General features: G+C 43.6%; 1 protein-coding gene across 1 annotated transcript in view; it reads right to left on the bottom strand.

Moving 5' to 3' along the window:
* The window catches only part of AFF3 (ALF transcription elongation factor 3), a 337,764-nt gene that overhangs the window by 81,480 nt on the left and 233,857 nt on the right, over positions 1 to 22,427 (bottom strand). Inside the window, exons 8-9 of the mRNA XM_069770080.1 lie at positions 20,078 to 20,129; positions 5,516 to 5,556 (exon numbers count right to left, since the gene is read on the bottom strand). Of these exons, the coding sequence (XP_069626181.1) occupies positions 5,516 to 5,556; positions 20,078 to 20,129 (93 nt within the window). The remainder of the gene's footprint in view (positions 1 to 5,515; positions 5,557 to 20,077; positions 20,130 to 22,427) is intronic.

Consider the following 22,427-nt stretch of genomic DNA (forward strand, 5'->3'; position numbering starts at 1 on the left):
CTCTTCTTTTAAAGACCCTTTTCACTAATTCACAAGTCTCCAATACTGGAAATGGTATCCTATATACAATATGTATCATTACTCTTCTTCCTTCAAGTTCTGTAACCAGGAGGGCTGAGAAACTCTAGACCATTTCTAGCAGCAGTTGCCCTTTGCTACCCTGAACCACGTGGGAGGGCTGCAACTGTGAGACACCGGTGTTTGCAAACAGCCAAGCTTTCATGTAAGGCATAGATGATAAATCCATATCCTGTCAGAGGTATTCTCTTTTTCCTCTCAAAGATAAACCAGAAAGTTTAAGCAACGTGCTAACGCTGTGAGAGCTGTGTGTTTGTTTCTGTGGCAGGGAACACCGTGCGGGTACACTCTTCTCTGGCCAACCTTTGACTCCTGTGGAGCCCATGATCTCAGTTCCGTCATTCTCTGCTGGGACCCAGATCAGCTGTCCTGAGCCAAGGCTTCCCCTCGGCTGTCACTGATTACACAGACCCGTCACATGAAGCCTTTCTGGCCAGCCAGCTCGCTGAGTCACTCCACTGATAAGCTGACCACATAGCTTCTCATGTGGAGGACTCTCACGGTGTGAAAGGCGATGTTATCGAAAAACTCACTCCAACACAAACATAAGTATGTAAGTGACATGAAGCACATGAGTATTTTTGCTAGCTGCCACTGGACTATTTACTTACTTTAGGGTATCACAAGTTTAACTGCTTCGCTTAATCAGAGCTCAAGCAGATACTTGAGAACAAGAAATCTTTGGCTCCGTCCACTGAAAGTTTTAAGGCTGCTTGGACAGCTGCCTTCCCTGCTTTAAGCCATGTATTAAAAGTCTAAATTGCCTCTTATTGTTGCCTTAATGCTTTACAGGCAGTCACTCCCCAGGCCTCCTAACCCAAATGGTGTATCTCAATGTGGCTTTGTCTGAAGAAGAAAAGCCATGCTACAGATACCACTGGACTAATCACTGATCCTGTGGCTGCTTACATGATCAGGGCAACGGACTAGATTGTCCCAGGTCAACCTTTTCCGTTTGATTTTCCTTGCAGCTGAGTGCTAAATGTGTGCACACACCCATGAGAAGCAGTGCAGCAGTACTTCTGCTTGCAAACGTCTCTCTCCCTTCAGATGTGGGGCTCTGCTGCTTCACACGACCTGCTGCTCAGCTCCCCAAACTCTTCACTGGTCCAGAGGACAACACGGAGTATTTGTTTGCCTTTCAGGATCTTAAGTGCAACTGGCCAGACCCATTAGGGTAAACCAGCTCATGCCAACATTTCAATGTCCTAACCGTGATCAAACACGGACAGACAAGTGTCCTGGTTTCAGCTGGGATAGAGTTAATTGTCTTCCTAGTAGCTGGTACAGTGCTATCTTTTGAGTTGGGTGTGGGAATAATATTGATAACGCTGATGTTTTCAGTTGCTGCTAAGTAATGTTTAGTCTAAAGTCAAGGGTTTTTCAGCTTCTGATCCCCAGCCAGCGAGAAAGCTGGAGGGGCACAAGAAGTTGGCACAAGACACAGCCAGGGCACCTGACCCAAAGTGGCCAACGAGGTATTCCATACCATGTGACATCACATCTAGGTATATAAACTGGGGGAGGGGGGAATCACCACTTGGGGACTAACTGGGTGTCAGTCCACGGGTGGTGAGCAATTGCACTGTGCATCATTTGTACATTCCAATTCTTTTATTATTACTGTTGTTATTTTATTAGTGTTATCATTATCATTATTAGTTTCTTCTTTTCTGTTCTATTAAACCGTTCTCATCTCAACCCACGAGTTTTACTTCTTTTCCTGATTTTCTCCCCCATCCCACTGGGTGGGGAGGGGCAGTGAGTGAGCAGCTGCCTGGTGCTTAGTTGCTGGCTGGGGTTAAACCACGACAACAAGGCATGGTTACATGGAAATGCAAAGCACTATCCCTTCTGCCTGACAGGAAGGCAGACCGAAGCTCAGACAGGCTGTATAACTCACCAACCATCATGAACAGGGCTTGTCGACACTGTCACATGGATGCTAGTGGTGTTGTCTATCAACGGCCCCAGGTGGTAAATCAAAAAGGTTTATCATAGCCTGTACCTAAAAGTTCAGGTCTGGATGACACATATATATTAATCAGGTGCTGAGTGTAATCTAGTGATTGGACTTTTTATAGGACTTATCAGCTGGGATGAGAAGGCTTGCCAGCACGGCATATGGCTGCTGGGCTGAGCGGGTTCAGCTCTCGCTCTGCCCTACACGCCTGCGCTGAGGCTTGCACGAGCAGGGTCTGCCTGCGTCCTCCAGCATAAGTACACACAAAGGATAACAGACCGCAACTGTGAATTAAGCATGCCTTCTAAGTGCCACCCAAGCACCGTGGTGAATGAGCTATCTTTCCCCTATTACAACAAGAGAGGAAATTCAGCGGTGGTACAACGCTTTCCTCTAAGTGTTCAAAACCCTTCAGCAGACCCACTTGGCCTACACTACAGCACTACAGAGAAATAAAAGCAGCTAGGGGACTAAAAGTGCCCTAGGACCACTGTAAATCTTTACTTCATGGAAAATCTTATCTCGCGCATGAATATGAGCTGCGAGTAAATTTAATGTGTGGATTAAGTATTGTGCGGTCTCCCTCATGGTGGGCTTTTCAGCCTAAAAAGAACAAAAGAATAATAATGAGTGTTGTGTTTGGGTATGATTACAAACAGCTGTAATTTACAGCTGGACATTCTCCATTGCAAATGTATCCAGCAAGCAAGTGCTTCTGGGTTAGTGGAACAGACTGCAAAAAATTAGCTTTTAACTTCAGCCTTAAGGTCAGAGTTCTGGGACCATGGGAGTCAATAATAAAATCTATTTAGCTCAGCGGGATTAAGCACGTTTAAGACCTGGCTTAACCACACTGCTTACTGTTAAATAACAACAGAACACGCTGAATATTTTAGTTATATTTTTCTTCATTTGAAAGCTATTCAAGCAGTAGATATGAGAGTCAGACAACTGAAGATATGCTAACACTATACTGTTAAGGTATATGAGTTAAGTTCTTGCTCTTCTCTGTCCCAGAAACTGAGCAATCTCTATAGTTAGACCACTTTACTGAAGAGCTCAATAAAATTAAAACCAAGCTGTGCTGTATAAACACTGAGGGTTTTTCATGAGAGAATGAAAAGCTAATGGGGCCAGTGCATCTTTCCTGACAAAATAGTCAGTGCATGTGCAGAGCAACCTGTCTTCTGGAAGCAGAAAAGCTGTTTCAGTCAAGCTTCTGGGTCACTAATCTTTGTGTTTGCACATAAATCTACTGGGGGTTACTGTGTCATTCTGAAAACAAGACTGAGTGCAATACACTAAAGAAATCAATGGCTACAGGTTTAAAAACTCTCTGGTCCCCCGTCCCCCCCCCCCCCGGCCCTTTCAGTTTAGCTAACTGTTACCTATTTAACAGAACGTGAAAGCAAAAACTGCAACAAGAACTGCTGGAGAATGTTTTTCAAAAAAAATAATGGGCAAAATTACTAAGAGCTTTATTTAAGCTGCCATCTCCCTTGGTGCTGGGAAGTGCTCGTGTGTGACCAGGAGCTCTTAGTTGCTACTGGGACACAAGTAATGAGCAGCAATATCACAGGCATCCTCACTTTAGCCAAGACTAGACAGAATCTGCCATCACAGTGTGGGTTTTTGGCCCTCTGCCCTCCTGTTCACTCGCTGCACTGAGGTTACAGGCAGCAGAGACCCCCCCCCGGGTGCACCCATGGCCTTCCCAGCACCCCCTCTGGAAGGAGGGGAGCAGGGTGCTCCGGCAGCCAAACGTTTGCAGAGCAGGTGGGAAAGCTGTAATCTCCAGGCATGCTTTTAGGGGCAGAGAGGGGAATATCTGATCATAAATACTAAATCCGAGGTGTCACAGGCAACATTTAAGCCCTTTTGCCCTGAGGATGAGGGCAGCCTGCGCCCAGCTCCCTCACCACCCCCGATGAGGTAGGGACCATCTATCCATCACTGCCACTTTTCTTTCTAGGGGAGACAGAAAGCGCACTGCAGGGTTTGGGGCTTATTAACTACCTCCAGGGGCACTCCTGCAGGAATGTTCCTCATTCAGCCTAGGGGAAGGATGCTGAGACACCCCCCCCCCCCCCATGTTTCCTTTGGTCACGGTATTGTCCCCCCAAGTGCAAAGGCTGCTTTGCCTCGGGGCGAGCTTGCACACCTCCAGAGAGAGGGGCATAATGCTGAGTCTGGCTCCTCTTTCTTTTTGCATTTGTCCCAGTTACAGCAAATACTTGTGTGCCCTACAACCACATCAGCGATTTCACCCGCATCCCATACATTTCACTCAGGGAATTTTTTTCCTTAAGGGGGTGAAAAAAATTCTAAACAAAATGGTGTTTGGAAACTTGGGTGGAGGGGGAAGGTCGATAATTTTGGCGGTCTTAGCCCCTGAGCAGAGAGAAATGTTATTCATCCATGCACAACATATAATTCAGCCTAAGTGACAGGCTCTGCTCTGGAGAAATCCTGGCCTGAGCTGGCTTCCAGAGTCAATTACTGCTTATTCCCAGGGAGGCGGGGGGCGGGGGGCCAGACAGAGCAGAGGGGGCTGCCAACAAGGCATGGGGAAATTTACTCTGTGTCAGCCTGCATGACACAGTACCTCATTTGTGGATAAATGTAAATCTGCTAGTTCTTTTTCACAGGCACTAAAATGTACAGTCTCTCCTCCCCCTTCCCTCCCCCTGTTCCCAAAACTGGAAAAGAAATCAGGACCATCTTAGAAAGCTACCTTATATTTCAATCAATCCTCTTTCATAAAAGTCATTTAAGGTAAATACCTGTGCAGACCTACAGCCCAACTATAACATTTACTATGGCCCAAATCCTGAATTCCTCACTTGGGCAAGTTTCCCATTGAAGTTAATGGATTTTTGCTTGAAAAAGGGCTGAGTAAAACCTGAACACTGTCTAAGGATTTGGTCCCCTGCTTATCTGCCTGGAGCACTGCTGCAGTTCCAGAAGTAGTGAAAAAATGAATTAAATTCCTCCAAAATACCAATTCCTCAAAACTTAAGGGGTAAAAAAAGGGCATTGTTTTTGTGCATAAAACGTACAGAGAATCTCATCAAAAGAAGAGTAATTCCCAGGGAAAAGATTTGGAAAAAGTCAGAAGAGAACATCTCGGAATAAATGAAGTACTTATTGCTGAAAAATGAGCTCAGGTATATCTCAGCAAACTCTAAAGCTCAGACTTTACTGCATCATTCACGCCTTCTCCAGTAAGTTTCTTATCTCTCGTTTGGTATCACAACAAGGGATTCTGCATACTCTGTATGAAATACAACAAGACTGTGATTTTTGCAGTAATAAACTCTACACATGCATGACAAATCCAAGCATGCAAAATGTTTAACATCCCAGTTCACAGATACTTTGGGGACAAAATCCGATTATGAGTTATATGCCACAATAAATAGGGCTCAACGTTTCATAAAGCAATTTATAGTTCATAAAAATGACAAAATGTACCTGTCAGATAGAACGCGGAGAGCAGATCTCTGTGCTGCCTGCTGGAAGAAAGGGCAGAGATGTTTATTTTATATTCTGACTTGAAAATTACGAGCACAATCAACACTTTAAAAAATGCGTTACACACATTTTTGTCACGTGTCCAAAATGTTAAAGTACGAGCAAAGTAGCAGAGAGTCTATAGTCAAATGGACATTCCAGCCTAGTAAATGTAAGAACACTTTGTTAAGTATGCCATAAACCAGAAGATTGTCAAAGCACCGCACGGTATTTGAGGTCTGAACTACTCTAGATGATTTTTTCTGCGGGTCCCTGAAAACTCAGCAGGGCTCGGTTCTCTGCCTTCCCCTCTCCCCGTTTCCACACTCCCACTCCCTCTCCTTTACCATTAGTCTCCTCCCATTCTTCCACAGAAACAAACATCACGTATTTGGTTCCTTTTGCGATGAAACCCGTAGCTATAAATATAAATTTTGCAAAGCTTGCCAGAGCTGCTGCAGACTTTTCATGAGCGCTGCCACGTTAATCTGCTGGCAACTTTTGACTACACAGTACAGGATTGACCTGTTGCTGGTTTGCTCCTCAGTTTTTGCCTAGTACAACACTTTGGATGGGGTGGGGAAGCATGGTGCTTGTTCTTGTGTTAACCAGCAGGTCTGGGAATAGAAATTGTAGCCTCTCAAGTTTAATAGGACTCCCAAGCCTATCCCTGAGCTAGTTTGCCACTTTATTATTATTATTCTTTCCCCTCCTTCAATCACTTCAAGTGGTGTGATTCATGGCTTTGGCACAGTAACCAGCTGCTAAGCAAAGATGAAATCCATAATGTTTTGAAAATCTACTTTAAAGCCTCCATTCTACTTGGAGCTGCCCAGTGCGTCACCTTCCCAGCCGTACCTGTCCAGGCTGTGCCTCACCTGGCACAGAAGGCACACAAGGCTAAGCAGTATGGACAGTCAAGGGGCAGGGAATTCAACATCAATTTTCTCTTTGCAGTTACCAGTAAATATGTTTTGAAACCATTCTCCCTGGCTTCTCAGGCTGCTGGGGGCTGCATCCCCATCCCTGGACAAGCCACATGGCTTGCAGGTATGCCGTGCAGCACCAGAGAGCATGGAGGTAACCCTTCTGGCTAGTCAAAATGCTGCTGACAGGCTGCAAAGAAAAACTTGATAAAACCTGACTTGCAGTTGCAGTTATGGAGCATTTCACAGAAAGGTGTGAAACGATCCCCTGAGCAGATCGCTGCAGATCTGAAAGGAGTACAGAAACACTTTGGAAAGAGTTTCTACTTGATTTTGGAAGCAGGATTTCTGAACTTTCTGGAATAACTTGTGCCTCCTGGGTTCCCTGGGAAGTAGTTTCCCGTGTATCACACACCAAATTGTCAGCAGACAAGGTGGCATGTCTCGCAGGAGGGTTTTTCTCCTCCAGTGTTGACTTTCTGCAGTGGGCAAAGAACCCGTGGGAAGGGCTGGGAAAGTCTCAGCAGCTCAGTGAGAGTATGCCCATGGCATGAACATGCTGGTTTTAGTGTTAGAAAAATAATATGGACAGTCTTGATATTTTTTACTGTCTCCAGTACGTCATTCTATTTGCATGCCCTTTGGATACAGTGCCATCCAGGCCACTGGGTACGGGGCAGGCTTTAAGGGGAGCAGCCGCTCTCCGGTCCAGTGGGCTGGCACCATTTTTATTCTTTCCTCTGCAAGGGGCTCGTTATGACAATTTCATCCCACTTCTTGCACACAAATGCAGGAGAGACCCAACCCTTGGGTTTAAGAATGTCTTACGGCTTAATCTCCTCTTTAATGCCCCAGGCCAACACAAGTTCATCTCCTCCCATGCCTGATCACCCTCACTAGCAGGAAGGTATGTCCATTTTGAGTTTCAAGCTGCCCAGCTTCAATGCTGAGGCCTGCGCCCTGTTATGCCTTTGCCTGCAAAACTCAGGAGCCTCCTCTCACTATCAGAGCCCTTTTCCATGGCCAAGTTGTGTAGACACCATTCAGGTCACCTCTCCTTCTCTCCCACCAGCAGCCAGGGCTAGTCTTTCCCTCAGAAGCAGCCACTACATGGCAGTGCTGTTCAAGCCACTTCTAAAGTTTCCCACCCTTGGCTCAGGTCACCACAAGTGCTCATGTGGTTGCGCAATTCAACAGGTTGGAAAACTGATCCAGCTGAAAAATAACACTTTTCCTTCTTTTTTTTTTCCTTCTTTTTTTCTTTTCTTTCTTTTTCCCCAGGTTCTTTGTAACCTGGGTCCCTTTTCTGAGCTGCTTCCCCAGGGAGAGGGTGTCACATCGCAGGATGCAGTGTGAGAATGGGAACGGGACCGTGAGGGCAGCACGCAGCAGAGACCTTTGCTGCTAAGATAAGGGCATGTCCACCAGTGACATGTTACTTTCACCCGCCATCGCTCTCATTCCCTTCTGGGGAGCTGCAGAGCACTCCTGGAGCAGGATAACATGGTGGCTGCAGTAGCCAGAAGGCAGTGAAGGAGACAAGCTGCTCTGTAGCCACAGGCCTCATGGACCTTATAGAGACCTCAAGAAAGAAAACATGGACTTTGGTGACAGTAAGCCCATAACATGGGGATGTGGGGTACATATCACTCTTGTATTTCCCTAAAATCCCTAATTTTGAGAGAAGGAGAAGACCTGGATACTTTCTCTTCCAGTCTTGATGAAAGCTGCCTTCAAGAGGGAAGAGAAAAGGACTCTTGCCTTGACCTGTTTGGTGTGGTAACCCAGCCAGGCCATGTGGTGCCGGACCGTAGCCGCAAGCGCCAATCTTCAGTTTCCATCTTGGTACACCCAGTTGCTGACAGCTTTGAAAAGGTGATCCCTTCTGGGCAAGAAAGTGGGTTCAGATGACAGGCAGGGCAGCAGAGAGAAATGTACAAGTGCTTTTCAGTGAGATCATTCTACTTTTTCAATTAGCCTCTCATTTTAAGCCCTTTAATAAACATCCTTCTTCGGACGCAATGCAGATCGCATGGGGTACTTCACTCTTTGCTTGGTGGTCGCACATTCTGTAAATAAGACTATTGATTTTTTTCTTACACTGTGAAAATACAACTGTGTTTGATTGCATATTTGTGTGACCCCCTAAGTTGGTAATGGCCCCATTTCTAAATGATGGGGGAATAAGATCCAGTCACAAGTTTATTCTTCCTCCCTGGAGAAACAAATCTATTGCCTGCAATGAAAGGCAGTTAGCAGCTATCCGGCAATTTTAATTCGAGCCTATATTGCTCCCCTCTCCTAGAGAAAGTGAGCTGTTGTAATTAAAGGTAGTTAGCAGTTCCCTAGCAAGTATAAATACTTGCAGCCACTAATTACAGTCTGCTCTCTTGTTCCCCTGCTAGAGGACTGGGCTGCTCAACTTAGGGGGAAATATCTGCCCTTGCTTCTCGCTAACAGTTTTTTTGTGACCCCATTCAAACTTATTCTTGGATCCCCAAGGAGGGTCATGACCCACAGTTCGAGAAACTCCCAGCTATGGAAACAGCTTTCTGTGATTTATTATGTTTCTAATATGCTGGTATTATGTATGTAACAATGTAAGCAAAAGGGTGGTACTTAGTATCATATACTGCCTGCATGACTATTTTTTTAATAGCTTGATTTTGATTGTGCTATTTAATTTGCATTTTATTTTACATCGCTAACAACTTTACTGAGGCCAAGTAGTCATCCATCAAGAAAGACGAGAATATGTTCTACAGTCTTTATTATTCCCGAAAGTGAGTATGCTGGTTATAGAAATTAGGGATAAGAAATAATTTTGAAGTTTGATATTGCTGATGGAATTTAAAGATCTCCAAGATTTACCACTAAAAAGTGCTTTATGGGAAGCTTAATATTGTCTTGATAAGTGACTGAGCATGTTCACCAGTAATGAGTATAATCCTGAATTTTCAGTTCTTGGAATCAGTGGGGTTACTGCTGGAGGAAGGTTCTCCTCCATATGAACACGGACATTGGAGGCCAGCCCACCACATAATAACTTTAATGCTGAGTAAGAAGCAGGGAAGGGAAAAAAAAAATCACTTAGGTGACTCAGGTACATGGGCTAGAGGAACCAGCCACAGTAAATGAGATGAATTACTCTGTTTCACTACATCAAGAGTTGCAAGGCTGGTTAGACTTCTTCGACCCCCATCTGAGTTGGTTACAGATACATTTAAGGCACAGTTTCATTGATCTGCCTATAGTTCATTAATCATTCACGAAAGATTCTAGCTGTACCCCAAGACTACTGGGACAAAACAAGTTTTCAGCCAGCAGTAATCATGTTCAGGTTCTCAATCTCCAGAGATTGCATCTCCTTTCTCCATCCTTTATTGCAATGAGCTAGAGCTTGGGAACATAATCAGCAGATATTCAGGTTTCAGCGTGTGTTAAATGAGCTACCAAAATTACTTGAAGTGTCACAAGTTGCAATCTGTTGTTGAAGGGAAATCAAAGAGGAAATTAAATACTTTCATTGTAATTGGGACTGAGCAGTGAGCTAGTTCATTGTAATTGGGACTGAGCAGTGAGCAGAACGGGTTGAATACAGCTATTGAGCTGGAGATACAGGACTGTTAGGAGTGGTCCCCAGAAATCCGCACCTCCCCCCCTTTTTTTTCCTTTTCTTTTTTAAATCTGTTTGGAACAGAATTGCTTCATAAACTGCTGGGCTTGCAAGCGTTTTTGGATAAGAAGCAAATGAGAACTACCTAACAATGTTCTGATGGGCTTGGAAGAGTGTCTTGGAGGCACTGCAGGCTGAGTGTGGATGCATTTTCCTATACCTCACCCACAGCACACTTTGGCAAATAAAAGCCAATGAATTGACCATTGGCAGATTCAGACATTTTGCTTTCCGTTTTTCCTGTCCTGTGGATTAATTGCTGTTATCACGAGAGAGCTCAGTTACAGCAATTGTATGGAGTTACACCAGTTATACCAGAGACTTCACTGAGATGGCGCAGGTGTACACAAGGTGAGAATTTGAACCATTTCTTTGGTGAAATGTATGTACTACCTGTGCATGAGTAAATTGCATTGCTTCCAGAGCATCTTCTTTGTCTTCCTTGGGTGGTAGGTGTTGCCCTGGAACTGTGCAGTGAACCATTTATGCTCTAAGTCAGCATCTCCCGTATTAGCAACCACCCAGACTGCTGGATGTCACCCTGTATTGGACTGCAGTTAGTGAGCTGTAGATGCACTTTCTCCAAGCCAGGGTTAAGGAAAGATGTCACTACTATATACTGCCATTTGGGAACCAGACCAGAACAAATACTTTTATATCTGTCATCTTTCACGTTTCACTCTTCGTATGTCTTCCATGTTGATTCTGTTTTAATTTCCAAAGGTTTTGTTTGTTTTTAGCTTAAATGCAGTTTATTCCTAAACTAGTGAAGCCAGGAAGAAAACTTTGTGAAGGGCACAACCTGACTGCATCCCATAACTTGGGCCACAGGGCTCTCTAGAGCTTTTTTTCTGCTTCAGATCTGGGAGCTGTTGTGGACCTAGAGCAAAACTTCTGGATAATCCTCTTATGGCGAACCCATGGCAGTCCAACCACAAACACAGTTTTTCACCTTCTGTGTTAAGATGTGAGTTTAGTCCAACTGTTTATAGGCACGTTCTTGTGCTAGACATTATACCTTTGCCTGTGAGACGGAGCTGCCTTCCAGCCTCACAGCTCCTCTCCCTGTGCAGGTGTTTACAGACTGTGATCAAGCCAGCCACCAGCCCTGCTCCAGACAAGCTCAGTTCATTGTGTCGATATCCTTCACTCCAAGGCATGTTTTCCAAACCTGTTCGGCATCCTTCTCCCTCGTCTTGAAACCCTCTTCAGTTTTCAGTATTCTCCTTGAAAAGTGCAGAGCTGCACAGGGTTGCAATGATGCTCTCATCAGGGCTCAAAACAGAGGTAATGAAACCCTCTTGCACCTACAGACGTGCCCTGTTTAGATGCCTGTGAATGTTTTGTGGCCACAAAAAGTTGTCCGAGATGCTCAGGTCAGTCAATTTATCATTAGTGATTCCTAATGTGCCTTCTCTCACTGCATTATTCTGTACTCCTCACTGTTCCTAGGGGCTTTGTTTGAGGATTGCTTTCCAATGTGGATTTCTGAGGGATTTAAAATCACTTGTAATCTGCAGCTTGAGTGTTTCTCTGTAAATTTGCAATATAAATGTGTGAATGTGATTTTCACTGTCCAGTTGATATTTATTTAAGATTTACAGGCTGTAAGAATTAAAAGGGTCTCCCTTCCTTCCCCTTTTGGAGTTGGTTATCATCAGAACCACGTCTTTTAAGAAACTATAAAACCCTTTCTGGATTTCATGATTTCTCCAGGCCTTTCAACACCTCAGTATTCATTTTTCACCCTGGAGTTTCATTATTATATTTCTGGTGTACATTGTTCTTTCTCCTCTCCTTTGTCCATTAATCCTTATTAATCTTCAGGGGCAGCGCAATCTAGTGACTTGAACATGGCACCTGGGAGTGAAAGACCCAAGCGCTAATCCTGGCTTTGCAGCTGACTTGCCATGCGGCTTCAAACAAGCCACATCTCAGTCTCAGTCTCCCTGTCAATTCTACAGAGATAATAATTCTTGCTTAGCTCTATCTAAATACCTCTCAGGGGCATTGTATTAAGTAGTTAATACTTGTTAAGCGATTTGGATCTCCAAATTGCTGTATAATCAGCATGGGTATTAACCATACAGAGAATTTTATATATCTCTAAATGTTGAATCTTCTGTCCTGCATCTGTTCAGATTTCTCCTGCAGTCTGGCCCCAACAATGATGCAGGGTTTCAACGCAGATGAGTTAACTTCAATCTTTTTCAGCGGAGACGAGCAAAAGGAAAGTCCTTGGTACTTTACATTAATAAAATGGTTAATTTTCAGTGACACTGGAGGAAGGTCTCAGTCATTGCAAGCGAAGCAGTGGTCACCTTGGAAAAACCTCCTCTGTCTCTACAGGAGTAGTTGCCTTATCCAGGAAATGGTAACTTGGTTGAAGTGCTGCTTACACTTAGGATATGGCAGGCAAAAAATGTCAGTTTTGTGCTGCAAGCTTTACAAGATTTACTGGGAAGTTTGAAAGCTCAGAAATTAAAGTAGAATTTTTCTAAAAGCCCGTATATGTGAAAATAGGGGAAATACAAGCCTGCATTCCCAAAATGGTGGTAACTCTGCCCAGGGAGGTGCTATGCCAATCGACTATGATGCATTTGCTACTACCCAAGTATCTGCTTGGATTGTGCTAGGAAATAAAAAAGAAGATGGGGGATAACATCCTAAGTTGATTGAAATCAGTGGCTAAACTCCCGTTGACTTCAAAGGAGAGAGCTTTCATCCTAGATGCAGAAGAAATTGTAGCAATGGATCCCCAGTCCTTTTTCTTAAATGCTAGTTTTGATGGATTGGCTGCTGGGTCTTTTTCCTTATTTCTCATCATGTCCTCGTATAGCTGCTACTCCCTACATAATGTCCTTTCCCCCTCCAATTTATTTTCTTCATTCATTTCTTTTTTATTCCCTTAATCCCTTTCCCTTTTCATGTTCCTTTTGTTTTCTGACATGCTCTCAGCTGCCTCTTTCTCTGTTTCTGCTGTCATCCATCTCTGTGCGCCACGTCTCATTCAACACAGCTCCTGACACTGACACCACCCCAGCCTCAGCTGAATGGCCAAGGGGAGCGAAGTGAGCTTGACATTCCGCCTTGCAGAGAGCAACAGGCAGCTCCTAGAGGGGCTGGGAGTCTGTGTTCATGTGCGTGCATGCATGCGTGCATGTGTGTGTGAGGGAGATGCAAGCGGGGTATGTTCTCCTCTTACAGCCTTTAATAGCTGCAATATTACAAACGACACTAATTTGTGCTCTAAATTATTTGTGACTGCCGGTTATTTAACCGTTCTCTTACAGGCACACTGGAATGAACTTGCCTGAAGGCAAACAGATGCGTCGTGGCCACGCTTGAGCGGGGCAAAGACCCAGGGACGGTGGCTGGCTTCAGCCGGGGCTCTCTGCGGCAGGAGGAGCAGCACGTGGGATGAAGGGCTCACAGGAGACAGGGACAAAGGGAAGCCAGCTTGGACATGTGGGGCCTAATCCTTCTTTATACCCTAAATTAGCCGACACTGCTGAATTGATTGCATCGGGACATGTTGCCACACCAGTTAAAACAGACGTTCGTACAGTACTTCCAGTTCACAAGGGGAAAAAACACCAACCAAAGGTTTCAAGAAGGTGGGGTTAGGGAAGTTACAGTAGATACAGAGAGAAACTGTTAGACTTGGAAAAAGGTGACACCAGTGGAAAAGGGCAGGCTTTGGAGATTTACTAGAGCTAAAACAGCGTAGTCACGGCTTCCACACGAAGAGACAAGGAAGATGCCCTTGTATTTTACGTTTATTTTCCAGTCTATTTTTAGAGTTTTGCTTCTGATGTGCATGGAGATCAGAGTGCCGTGTTTGAATTTTCCCAAATTTTGTGCATGTCCAAGAGCCAATCTGATCTCTAGGCTTTTTCACTGTCATTCATGGTGGTGGCATTCAAATTTAGAGCTTGATCCTGCCTGCCATTGCATGCCAGACATTGAATTTGATTTTGTAAGATAGGCAGTGATGTGAGCCAAGTTTGGCAGGGCAAGACTGAGCTCTTATTTTGTTTCATCTGACAGTTTCAGTGAGGCAATCTTGGTCTTCTTGTCATGCCTTGTGGAAGTGCAAATTTAGATGTCACAGAGATTTTAAAATCAGAGCTGGCAAACCACAAAAAAAAGCTTGGCTCAGCTGGCTTAAATCTTACTCCGGATTTTAGTTGAGTTGGATACCAAAAGGATTGCTTCTCTAATACACAGGAAATAATGGACTTACCCGAGTTAAGTAAGGCTCTTACTGTGGCTATTCCACTGGTCTAAAAAAGCACTCACGTTATAGTGACAGAGGGCTGAGCAGAGCCTTTGGATTAAGTACAAAACCACCTGAAGTTCCAGCTATTCCTTAACCCAAAACTTAATTTTTCCACTTTTGCTTATCTCTGCTTTGTGCAGTTTTGGTTGCAGTCAGACTCGCATGTGACCAGACTTCATGTAATAAGTTTCCTGTGCTCAGTGGAGTGAGAAACTTCTCATCAGAAAGATATTTTTTGCCCAAGTTTATCAGGGCATTTTTTTAGAGAGAAATTCATTTGCAGCAATGATGCAGGCTCTGTGCTTTTTTTTCCAGGGCTGAGTGTTCTCATCTCCTTTTTCAGTCATTTTCCCTTCTGATCAAGCATCAAGTATTGCACTGATGAAGAGGTGAATAAAAGGGAGCACAACACTAAAATGATTTAATGTGGTTAAAATATTTGGACATGGCATATGTGAATGCAATTAGCACTGCCTAAAAATAGTTCTAATGATGAACAGGGCTATGCAGTGGCGTGTTATAATTTTCCCAATATATTTCTTCTCTCTAGATGTACCTGACTCTGCTCTCTGCTTGGCTGATCTTCGACTTCAGAAAGTGCCGTCCTAACAGAGGAGGTCTTATGGAAGGAAAGCTTGTATCTGCTTTGCCCCTTTTTCAATTTGTTTCAAAATTCATTACAGATGGCTTCAAATCAGCTAGAATATTACATTTCATATGCAGAAGTAGTGCTTATAAAGACTCTACTAAAAAACTATTCCTTCTGGAAGAAGGTGGATGCATGACCGTTCACTTCAGGATAATTTTAATGTTTTTGTTGATTTGTCAGTCCACATCCAGAAGTGAGAGGGAAAAGTCCTACACATTATTAAAAAGATTATTTTGACATACTTTCTTTCTCACTTGTTTCTGGCTACCACTGAAGAAATGAAACATGATTTTATGACTTAAAAAACCAAATAATTTCCTAATGCTGTTTACATAGGGACATGGCCACACCAATTGCCATTGACCACGTAGATGGACTTTTGTCCTCTTGCAACAACAGGATGGATTTGGCTGGTCCTAAATGCCTATGCTGCAGACAGTCCTGCCGGAAAGATGCATTTCCAGTGCTGAGCCCTGGCATCCCTCAGCATATCCATGACAGGGAGGAAACATAGGCACATACATCCCCACTGGAGCTACAGGTGTTAACTTGAATTAGCATCAAGTTTTCCGGCTCAGCCATGTCCAGGGTGGTGCTGGAGCATGGATGGGTCCTCCAGGGTGGCACTGGGCTGGGTGGGCTGCCGTCACCCTGTGGGGATCTGGGTGGTGAGCCAGACCAGGCTGCCGAGACTTTTATTTTACTGCGCCGAAGCTGTTCCTGGTGAACTTTCTCAAGGCTGCTCTTCCCCCGAGGTCTCCTGTGAAGGTTCAGGGCTTTCTGTTTGTCTTGGCTGGCCTGCGGAGGGGCCGGTTTTGCTGACACCGCTCAGACCCTGCAGGGCCAGCATGTCCCTGTCCCCTCTTAAGGAGGTCAGCCACTTGCAGGTAAACACTGCCTTCCCTCTTCCTTCGGTGCAGGGCACATGAGTTAAATTAATGAACCTGAGAGGACTGTTCGCTGCCTCCCCGTGCACTGTGTGCAGAGGGTGTCTTCAGCCCCTGCATGTACCTGCTGCCACAGGGGGATAGTCATACGATTATTTAAAAAAAGAAAAAAAAAAGTACTAAAGTTGGGTCTTTCCTTTCGAGATACAGCAGGGGCTGGAGTGTGGAGCCATGTCCCTGGGAGTGTGTTCTGATTGCTTCTTCAACTTCTGTTTATACAATTTTGCAAAATTTTGGCAGGAATCAAGAGCACATACCAGGGTGTTGGCTTTTATGAATCCCATGGGATGTGAAAGTCAAGCTGACTCGATGAACTTTGGTTACATATTCCAGACAAGCACAATGACTCTATTTATTCAGACTTGGCAGCCAGAATGCAGATTGACTCCGTGGGTAATAAATTTTCACAGCCACAAAACTTCAGCGGCAACCAACCTGATCCTGCGCAGAAAAAATGCACTCAAGGAAGCAGACTTGGGTTGCAAAAATATGTTAGATTATTATTCCATGTATGCGTAGCAGTCAGTTAATTTATTTGGCTATTGATTGACGTGAATTGCACAAATGATGCCAGGGATCTTTCTCCCCTTAAAGGAACTACTTTCTATTACAAAATTTTCATATTGTAAAAGGACAAGTAGAGGGAAAAAAAGAGAATTGTTCATATTACAATTGACAATCTCCTTTTAATATTTCACCCAAGACTGATTTAAGTTATCCAGTGACCTCTATGGAGAAGAGCAGGGTATTATAATGGGGACTGTTTCATGTGCTATGCCACACTTCAAGGAACCAAAAGGCAATAACCACTACAATTCAGTACTCCGAACAATCTTAAGTACAATTTTGACATCTTCATGCTACAAAGCTTCAGATGCTTTCTGGGAGAGACGATGATGAAATTATTACTCTATGTGTTATAAATCAAAATGAATTGGCTCTTTAACTTGCAGATTTATGTTAACTACCTTGGTATCTGTTAATTGCATGCTCTTCAGATATTGATTGGGGATTAAAAAGTATATTTTCTTCAATCTGCGTGATGTAAAATATGCCAACAGGAAATTTTCCCCCTGCATATTAGATCCTGTGATCACTGCCTGTAAAATTGAAACGATCAGTTTAAATGGATAAACTATGCTCATTAAAGAGGAAAAATACATTTATGTAATTAAAATTAAGAGACTAATATGTGTGGATAATGTAATTACTATGGGCGCACACACACTCAGCTCAAACCCAGCCTCTTTTGCCTCTCCTGGGTCTGTGAATCTCACTACCTTAATTGCTGGCGCGGAGGGAAGGGTTGAGAATGCCTTGCCTGCTGCAGGTCCCGAAGCTCTTAATCATGTCTCTGTCTTGCATTTGGCCTCTCTCATCCATGGCTCACATTCCCTGGGTCAGTCACAGCCCTCCAAATGTCAGCCCTGGGAGTGCAGAAGCACCTGTCCCTCTTTGCACTGCTACAGAAACTTTCTGTTCGCTGCTTGGTGATTTCAGACGCAAATGCAAAAATCTCCAAAGTTTTCGAAGTCTTTCCCCTAAACTTCCTTGTTTAGAAATTAGCAAAATGAAAAGCTTCCTGGTTCTTGTACAGCTCATCTTCAGCTCGTTGAGAAATTGTACTACTTAAGTGAGTCTGATTGCTCAAAGGTTAATTTATGACACAAGGAGTATCTGGGAATCACTCATATACTGTTCCTATTTCTTCATCTTTGATTTCTTTATTTCCTGTTCTCAAGCTGAGGAGGAGATCTGAGATTAAAGAGCCGCAGAATTAGGAAGTAAAAGGAAATGGGTTCTCCCACTGACATTTAGACACAGATCCATGTTGTAATCTGTGCATTTATTGGCAGAGGGGTTCTGTGTTATTCCTTTTTGGGCCTTTTTCCTGCTAGGTAGATGGAAATGTAGTGTTCTGTTTATCCAGCAGGCATATTTATTTAGGATTGTTCGTTAAGCAAACCTGCAGGTCTCAGCTGAGGTTCTGCAAATCATTTCATATAGCAGGAGCCAGTCTGTGCCTCCAGGAGATTTTTATCTGTACAGTCAAGTTAAAAAAAAAGTGACTAGGAAAGGAGACTAAATCACAAAGTAATTGCCGAAGGTTGCTCACACTAGGGCCCGTGACGATTAGAAATGAGTAATGGGATCTCAGCTCTGCTCATTGCTGCGCGGGTGGCAAACTCTGTCTTGGCTCTGTAGAGCTTGTTCGAGGACCGACGTGAAAGACCCAGGCTGTATCAGCTGTACCTTAAAGCTCTGGTTACTGAACAAAGACCTTGCATAGCACACATAATACTGAGCCATCCAGGCGCATGAAAAATGTTAACAGTTGTAAGTGGTAGTGCTAAAGCAAAGGTGCCATCTGTGCACGGCAGTACTTTTCCACAATCCCTTCTCTGCCTAAAACTACTCATGTTCTTTTATCTCATGCACAATATACAGTTTCCCATGTCCTTTTCTGCTTGTTATGAAGCAAACTAGAATTTCAGCTCTCTGTCTCTGCCTGCTCCACACTGACATCCATTACGCGGGATCCCATCTCCCTTCCTACCTGAAGGACAAACCATTTTTCCTGACCACTGGCTCCCCCTTCCCCTCCCACCCAGCCCCTTGCTGCAAGTACCACAGCACCTCCGTGTGCTATTGTTATTCTTCAGACATCCCTTCCGTCCCTCACTTTACTTTGCCCTATGCTGTCTATGTATGTGCTGTATTTTAAACTATCTAGACGAGCAGGAAGAGTAATTAAATGTGAAGTGTTTCAGGATGAAATACATTAAACAAAAAGAAATTGTATAAATATGTAGATAATTGAATCTATGTGCTGAATCTTCTTAACACCAAGAAGCTTTGCTCAAAATAGATGAAATAATAGTTTAGTATAAATCTTAAGAGGTTTTGATTTACCTGTTGTTTGGAATATGTTGTAAAATAGAGACTTCTAATAACAAGAGTTAAAGAAAACCCTGGAAAAGCTTCATGCCTACATACCTAGAATTATTTGTCTAAGATCCTGAATTTCAGAAGTCTAGATAGCTCCAGTTACACTTGACTGAAATAATCGCATTTGAAACCCAAGTTATAAACAGGTCTGGATCCATCTGTGAGATGCAACCAGGGGCAGTACTGCCCTCATATGCACCAGCGAAGGCAGAGGACATGCATTTTAGTGCAAGAAGGAAGGGAAATGGCTCTTGCCCTCTCCTCCCCAACCAAAACGCCCATGTCAGTATACTGAGAAGGAGAGGGCACGGCATAGCACCGCTTGGCAACGAGGCACTCAGCCAGCCATGGGAAAGTCAAGATCCAGCCCTATTCTAGTGAGTACTTAATTATTTAGACAAAACACAGCAATGTTTTAAGGAAAAACTGGGAGACACCTCCCCCCGCCAACAAAACCCAGCTGTCCTGACACATGGAAAACTTTGGCTGACATATCTGCTCCTAGTCAGGTAGTTTGGGGTCGTTAAAACCCAGGCAAACGCCCTAATTGCTGTGTTATGGAGTGAACAAAATGCACAGCCAAGGCTTTCTCTCAGCTGTCCTTAGCTTTCTTAGCATGCATGGGCCACACAGAGACAGGACCGAAAATGCTCAGAGGAGAGGCGAGGGCTGGGGGGATGCCAGCGAGGCTCTAGGCAGGTAAGACATAATAAGCAGCCCAGTGGCTCATCCCTAGGGCCAGATCATGATTGCAAGGTTTGGCCTGAACCCTTAATCCACAATTCCTGTTTCTCCCCTCCTTGGCTGCTTTTTAAAACAAAACAAAATCAAATCAGAAGGAGACTGATACAAAAACCTTCTGGGTCACATCAAGGTAATAAATCAAGAGCACTGCAGACCGTTCCCCACCAATCCAGCAGTTAGCACACACGGGCTGGCTCCGAGCAGCAACATCTGTTACTCCAGTTACAGTACTGCCGTGTATTTTGATAACCTTTATGTATGTTTTGAAAAAGCATTAGCAAAATATTCACAGGAGCTCAGTCTCGACATGAAACATGCTACAAGTGACATGTTAGTTGTCTGGTTCTTACCTGCTCATTCTCTTCTTCATCGCTGCTTAACTTGAGGTCATCTTCTAGCATTCTGGAAAGCAAGCAGTAGAATAAATTATAATTTACCAAAATCCTTTAGATCTGATGTTTTCTCTCAGCTACTGTAAACATTTAATAATTTAAATAGAAAGAAAATATATTTCATCCCAATAACTCTGTAGATGTGACACACTGTAATTTTTTCTTATCCAGTTGCTATCAACTAACTTCTTAATTCATTTCCTACTATTACTGCCTAAGGGAAAATGTTTACTAGAGTAATAATGGATTTTGCAAAGATTCTTGTTATTGCAATCACTGACAAACAATTTTTATATGCTAAAAATAATATTTTTGATGCTGACAGGTCAGTAGACTCTCTGAAAGGAAAATTTTGCTCCATTTGGCTTTGAGCTTACAAAACAGAAGTAGATATTTACACTGGCAGTACTGCAGCACAAAATCAGATTCAGTGATGTTTCCCAAAGGCCATTTTTAGTTTATTGCATGTTTGATGTAAAATTGACATTGACTGAAACAATTAAAACTAAAATATATTGTCTCAGTGCACAAGAGTATCCACAAGGATTTCACTGTCATATAAACATAGAAAATAATGCATCTTTTCTAATGGGGATTTCATCCTCCCTTCCCATACCCTTTCCTCAATCTGCTTAAACTGGCTTACAAAGAAGGGGAGTTTGTTTTTACCTCTATGCATTTTTTTACAAGCTAGGGTTAAGTAACCAGCAGTTAAAGGAGTTGAAGAGGTGCAAAGATTTCCCCCAGTGCTTGAAAGGTCTTCAAGAATGGGACCTATTTTTAAAAAACGCCTCTGTAATAATAATAACAATTCAGAAAGTTGCTAATTTTTCTTGCGTTCTGGAAAAAGAGAATCTGTAATTTCATCTTGACTCCAGAAGAAAGCTTGGTGAGCAATTCAAACACATCCTGTGATGTGGGTGGTCCCCGGAGTGTAAATATCTCAAGAAGACATATGTAGTAATTTCAAACCACCTCCTTGTACTTGTGCTTAGATCTTCCAAGAGCGTGCCTGAAAAGTGTGACTCTTACATGGGCTACATGGTGTGCTGTGTCTTAAAAGAGCACCGAGCCTAACCACCCTCTCTTCAGCTCCTCGCTACACGTACAGCCCCTGCCTGTTGCTGCCGTCACAGCTGCTTCCCTATTTCCCCACAGCACCTTTTGGGGAACGTAGGTGTCTAAGAACAGGATCAGGGGTCAGAGCAGAAACTCCTACTAGTTCATCTCTTAAAGACTCTTGCCATGCTTTTTTCCCACATTCCCTTCTACTTGTGCCAAGATTTTTCCTCTGTAACACCAACATATCAAATTCAGCAAAATCTCATTGCAATGCAGACACCTCAAATATATAGGACACCCACTGAGTTAGAGGGACTTGACAATCTCACAGCAAGACTTGCCCATGTTTTACCCATAAATATGTCCACAGGCAGGAAAAAGCTCGCTCTGCTATCTCCCGAGTCAGCAAAAACTCCAGTGGTCCTATCAATGCAGCCACCGGCCAAGTCAACGAACCCTGCTGAGAAGTGGGCAAATGGCTCAGGTACGAATGACATGGGATATAGCTCCTAGGAGCTAAAATATGTCAGAGAGGCAAAGCTTCCAGTAAACACTGCAAGATCCACATTGCCTTGGGATCCTACCACTTACAGGGATCCAAACAATGTTATAATTGCCCATTTGTTTAGTTAGATCTACTTAGGGCATCCCTGAGAAAATAGTGCTTGAAAATAGAAAGCTCAGATCTGGGATTGGGCACTATGTAATTAAACACAGCAAAATCTGCACTGTTAGTGATTTAACGAGAGAGAGATGTGCTTATTGTGTGAAAAGCAGAGCACCCAGGGTGTCACTGCTTGCTCTCCTGCTCTCTGTGAATTTCTGCTAGTGAGGTGGTAGTTAAGTACATTATTTAAGATTTAGCAATTTAGCTCTTCTCCTAAATGGAAGCTGGAAAATCAAAAGCGTATAATGAAATGTTCTAGGTAGCTCTATGCATTTATTAGTGTCTTGGCTTTTTGTATCAACATAAAAAAAAAAGAAAAGTGTATTGTGAGTCTGTGATTAGAAGCAACTATTATGCTTTGAAGCCTTCAGGTTGTGTGGAGGTGTAAGTGGAGCTAAGGTGAGGCACCAGTAGTGCAAGCAGGAACCATCTACACAAAAGGAACAAGAAACCACAGCGCTGGCCCATCAACCTCTCCTTGCTTGTATGTTTTAGCCTGTCTTTATTTTCCCTGTCTGTTTCTCATTTCAGAAACGCTGCTCTCCAAGAAAAGCACTGCCTGCCCGGGGCTCGTGGCCC

This window comes from Haliaeetus albicilla, chromosome 25 (assembly GCF_947461875.1).
Source record: "Haliaeetus albicilla chromosome 25, bHalAlb1.1, whole genome shotgun sequence".
Classification (NCBI taxonomy): domain Eukaryota; kingdom Metazoa; phylum Chordata; class Aves; order Accipitriformes; family Accipitridae; genus Haliaeetus; species Haliaeetus albicilla.